The 5,807-nt window shown below is 38.8% G+C and overlaps 1 protein-coding gene across 1 annotated transcript in view; it reads left to right on the forward strand.

Annotated features, from left to right (window-relative positions):
• Positions 1 to 3,794: 3,794 nt before the first annotated feature.
• The window catches only part of LOC310946975 (uncharacterized protein C14orf132-like), a gene marked incomplete at both ends in the record, with an annotated part of 18,931 nt that continues 16,918 nt past the window's right edge, over positions 3,795 to 5,807 (forward strand). Inside the window, one exon of the mRNA XM_083913585.1 lies at positions 3,795 to 3,821. Coding sequence (XP_083769711.1) covers positions 3,795 to 3,821 — 27 coding nt within the window. The remainder of the gene's footprint in view (positions 3,822 to 5,807) is intronic.

Raw genomic sequence — 5,807 nt, forward strand, 5'->3', positions numbered from 1 at the left:
AACATGTATTTACATGGTCAAAAGTACTGTCCAAAGAACTGACACAGCTACTGATTTTTTTTTAATTGACTCAAGTCTCTACAGAAATATTATGCTTATGTTAGAAAAGTGGAACTTTAAGCTGCACTAATCAATATTTTTATATAAAGAAAGGAATAAATGACTATGTGTAGGCTAATGGTGAAGGGATTGCTCGTAGTGACAAACCCACTGATAAATCATCTTGAACGAGCATTTTAGCTTCTTTTAGTTTATTGTTTTGGTTTTACAGCTTATACTGGTCTCTGTGCAGGTACAGGGGATTTATCAGAGTGTATTTACTGAAAACATAGTGAATCTGCTCTGATAAATCCCTGTATCTGCACAAAATGAAAATTTTACTGCTAAATATCCAGGTATTTCCTTAAGGAAGTGTGGAGATCAACTGGCAACCTTTGCAACTGAAAAACGAAGAGCCAAAAATTGCAATTCCTTGAATGGTCACATCAGGCTGGCTCTAAAAGCAAGTCAATTCCCATTTACACTCCATGTAGTCATTTTAAGCCAAAATAGGGGTAAACGTTGAACAAATTACAACAGAAGCAAACTCAACTGATTTTGTACCCTCAATATGTCCTGTGTAAGGGGAAAAAACCCAGAAGAATTCCAATAAGGGAAAGTTTTGAAAAAGACCTAAATATACCCTATGCATTCGCCTAATCATTCATAATTTTTCTCAGGCAAATAGGGGGGAAGAATAACCTTCAGATATCACCATGAAAAGTACTGAGTTGATTACTTACATCAAGACAAACTGTAATGTATTGCAAGTTTTGTTCACATGGGCAAATGGGGCATAATCAAATTACATATGTGCTAATTTTCTTAAATACCACAACAGATCTAAACATTGGGTAAAACAGGTGAAAATGTCATGTTGAATCTTGTTGACATATAACTGTAAAGGACTCAATGTTAAGGTCCGAATGGATCCATTTAGTCTACCCACGAGCATTAATACATGGAGGCAGGGAGAAGTCCTTTAAACCAGACTCTATTAATTCTTATTGCAGAGATGGGGTTTGGGGCTGGATCTGTGGGACTGTTTCTGGGGGATGAATGTGAGATAATAACAGGAGACAACAGGAGAATGCAGAAGACGAAAGATAGCTAAAATCATTTCTATGTTTATTGTGTAATTGTGTATCTTGTGCAGGATACATTTATAGTTCTCAGTCATCTACAGGAGCAAAATTCTCCCTGCCTCCATTTATTAATGCTCATGGGTAGACTAAATGGGCTTTATTCGGCGCGCCCCAGCTTCATCCACGCTTCACCTCCATTTAGATTGGCCAGGCGAAGGCAGCCTCAGGCACTGCCAAGCTAGAGCTTCACTCTGGCTTTTCAGAAAGCTACGGATGACATCAAGGAGACTATACGGCCATATTTCATACAGTCTGTGGTGGAGACCAAACCAGAGCTAAAAGCATAGTGAATATTGCAACTTACATTTGTCAGATGAACAGAAACACAATCCTAAATGAACGCTAATGCCTCACAAATTAATGTTTAACACATTCTTTCAGCAATAGACTAAATTTGCTGAATAATTGCCCTGGTATTTTGTAGTTTTATGAAAAGTCCTTGTTGTTCCTTTTTTCGCTGTAAGCAGGCAAAGAGCAACGTTAGGTATCTGTTCCTGCGTGTGTGCATGTGTGTGTCTATCTGTGTGTGAGGCCTTTGTTGGGTATGTAATGTGAAGTATAGCGTCTTTGTGGCTACGATGATATTAAAGTGTTTTTTCTATCTCTGTGTAAAGGCACTCTGGGAAGTGGATGTGTGAAGAATTGTAAGAAGGAAAAACTGCAGGGAGATTTCTCCTGGACAGTCAGTACTCCCGTGTAATACACATATAAAACACACAAATGTACAAACTGCGGGTAGGTAATGGTTGAATAAATACTGGTTAAAAATTTTTTTTTAACAACTATGTAAATGACCTGTCTCTCTATCAGTCCACAATTTCCTCTTTGTTTCTCTTTTTTTCAAATTCACTTTGTGTCTCACTCTCTCTCCGCTGACAGCTGGACTCGCTGGCCCTCAGGGAAAAATGACCATCTCTCCTCAAATGGACTGTAGTGTGCATAAAGGAGAGACACAATGCGCTAAAGCTGCCCTGCCTCACATGCATATGCCTACACACATAGGGCACACAAATGTACAACCATGTTCTCGCGCTTACTTGTAACACACATACAAAGGCCACAACAGGGACTATTTTAAGGGGTTTTCTCATGCGTTAGTAATTGTTCCAAAGGCTACAGCGTACAATAGAGGTCTACAGTTAACAGCTTGACATTAGAAACACATAAGTGGCTTGGGGTGAATCTGTCTTTGGAAATTACATTCAACAACTCAGATTAGCTAATTTCAAGCACAAACAAGCAAAAGACATGCTGTGTGCATGTGTGCCTGGCTGTATCTGAGCAATACTGCATTCTTTGGGCGTCCCAGTGTGGTGTTTCTGTGTGAGTTTTCCCCTGAAACCTCCCCTGAAAGAAAGAAGAAATGCACTTCAGTCACAGCACAGGGACCAAGATACTAAAATGATGTCGTTACAGTTTGGTTTTGTAGATTTTAAGACTAAAAGTACCTTTCTATTTCCAATTTGTACATAAAAGCCCTGCGTGGAAATGCATGTGAAATATCACAACATGGTTTTACACTTGGTAGGTGTATTGATAGAAGCCAAACATGACATCTAAACTTGAACACCGGGACCTAGACAGTGACGGCTCCACTACATGGCAAACTCCCAGAACTCCTCTATAATCATTCAAAATATGGAACATTGTTCAGTCTGCAAAACAGATGACCTTTAACCTATGAGTTCCAGTCCTCCCCAGCTATAAAATATGTCAGTAGAAGCTGTGTGGTTTCGAATACAGCCCATTTTTTATACATTTATCTTTCTTTTTCACTTTGATGTCATCCTGTAACATTTTAGTAGATAGTTCAAACAGTCTGCTAGTTCCCACTATAGCAGGTGTCTCCAGGAAGACATCTTGCCATGATGTCACACACATAGACGCACAAGGTGAAAACAATACCAGCGTCGGTGTCGCAGCTGGTAAATATTACTACATCATTAATAAAGAGTTGTTAAGATACTATATCAACTTTGCAGATTACGTTGTTGATAAATGGATTTAGGTCCAGATGACCTGCAGCCAAGATAAATTAAAAAGCTATAGCTAAAAATGTCAAGTCATGCATGAGGGGAATAAACACCAGCAAGGGAGCTTTTCTCGTCCTGTCAACCCCAAAGTGCATTATTACTGATCTCTAAAACATGAGGAAATGATCCATAAATCATAATAAAGCCATTAGTTATAATGTCTATAAGCCTGGTATGGATGCAAGCAAGTCTAAGATGGAGAAACAAAAGATAATGTTGATGTAAATTTTCAGATGGAGATGTATTATTTAAGGATATGAAGTTGAAAGAAAAGAAAGTGGTTGCAGCAAGATGTAGTGGTGTCAAGAGAGCTTACATGCGAAAGCTACACCAGCATCAATAATTCTGCAGGGTTTACCCCACCCCACCCCACTCTGACCAAACATCTATGGAGAAAGAGAGAGCGATGTACTGAGTGAACAAACTCTTCCATGAAGCATGAAAAGCATTCATTGAGTCATTATGTAGCGCACCCACAGCCGCACTCATCTAGCGAAGCACAGCAGTGCAGTTTCAGGGACCTTCATCATACTGCATTTTTTTCTTTTGGCCATCGACAGTCTTACTTTTACATATAATGGAGTTATCACTAATGGCGGCACAGGTAAGGAAGCAGAAATACAGGTAGCCACTTGAGACTTTTAGACAATGAACTACAAATGTTTTTCTTATACTAAGGTGAAGTAATGTGCTGGAGTATAGTACTAATAACAGTTTTGGGAGGGTGGTCAGTGTCACACTATTGTAAGTAAACGATCTAACCAAGAGCAGCAACATAAAGCAGAGCTAATACATTGCTGAGCTTGTGTGCTGTAATTTTTCTGTATGTTGTATATGAATGTACTGCTTTGGCTTTGTTTTAAAGTTATTGTTTTGTTTTTTACATTTGTGACAGAATCAGTATCTAATGGGTTGGTTGCCTGCTGAAAAAGTCATAAGAGAACACATACAGAGATGACACAGAAAGCAGACTGCAGATGTCACAAAAGCAAGAGCTCACGCTTTATTGAAACGTGAGTCACTTGAGGCTGCTGCTTTGCAGTCTTCCTGTCATTTATTACAACTTTTGGACTGAGTGGAGGGAAGCATCCATGAGCCATAAACACATGTACTGCATTGAGGCTGAGACTAATTCTGGTTAATAACATCAATAACAAGTACAAGAAAAATATCAATACCCAGGTGGTTACTATTTGTCTGACTTAAACTGAATATTGCAACCTACCCCTGCCCCTTTCTTTCTGACAGCATATTCTGCTGCTTTATCCAGTATCATTTTAATGAGTGCCCGCCAGTATAATATTTGTTTGAAATTAGAGAAGTAAAACAACAGCAATTAGAGGCTTCATACATTATACACATTTTATATTCTTGTATACCAACACTAATATGAAAATCATATTGTTCTCTATCTGCAAAGAAGGCTAAAAATCAACTCTGTTTTTTATTTCACTGGTATGTTTGTTTCATTCTATTACAGTTACTGCAGCTGTCTCATCCTGTTTCATGCTCTTTATCGTGGTGAAACATTCGTGTCCCATTTTCTGCCTGTTTTTTTTCTCTCATTCTCTCAACTGACCTATGATGTTGAGCTTTAACGAGCTTGAGGGCAAAGCTTTCTATTACAGCCGAGATCCTTTGTAAGGTGTAGAGTTATGCAGCCTATGGATATGTTTTGAAAGTAATTACTGTACTGTAGATTGCACAATGATTTGCAAGAGGAATCATTTAGAGTGCCTTTCTCAGTGATATATGGATAATATCTGTGTACGACAGAAGTCAAGTATTTAGATTTGTTCCATCTATTTTCACGTCCGTCAAATGATACAATTATACACTGATAATTGTCACAGAGACACCTGTGACCATATTGCCTAATTGAAAAGAAACATATTTATAGAGAGTGTGTTTGTAGTGGGGTTCAATTGGATTGAGCTGGAGTCGAACACTAGATGGTGTTATTGAGACTGTGCTCGTACTGAGTTAATACAGTTTTTAAACATCCCCTGTGTGATTCTGAACAAGTGAGAAATGTGTAAATGCATCATGTGACAGTATTCTAGACTATTAGAACATGGTGATTCAAACAGTCAGCCAGACAGGGAGCTGTCTGCTTCAGTGTGAAATTATGTTGCCTCCAACAGCTTGAACTTTCAAACATTTTATGATGCCGAGGTGCATCAGGAGTGATTTCTTATAGCCTGAGACATGCAGCAGTGTTGTGCAGATTAAGGATCTTAATTCCTGCAGTGTACCTGTCCAGCTGTGTGGATGAGATGGGAAATCTCCTATGACAACCATCTGCTCAAAAGTACTAAATCAGCCAAACCTACTGTGCAAGTAATGCCAAAAGATGTTGCAATCTTCTCAAAGCTTTTCCACATTTGACTTCCGAATTATATATAGAGTCAAATTGCCTCTCTGTTTTAAATACTCATGACCCTTTAGCTGCATGGTCCTTTAATTCCCAGAATGTTGTCACTGAACCTGTCTTCTCCAGACATGAACCCTGTCCAGCTGCAGGAGTTTGATGGAAAGCCTCATCTGATAGCCATCTGTTCTCAGATAGTTAATCAGATGTGCTCAAGGT

The sequence above is a fragment of the Echiichthys vipera genome, assembly GCF_963691815.1.
Source record: "Echiichthys vipera genome assembly, chromosome: 5".
NCBI classification, from domain to species: Eukaryota; Metazoa; Chordata; class Actinopteri; order Perciformes; family Trachinidae; genus Echiichthys; species Echiichthys vipera.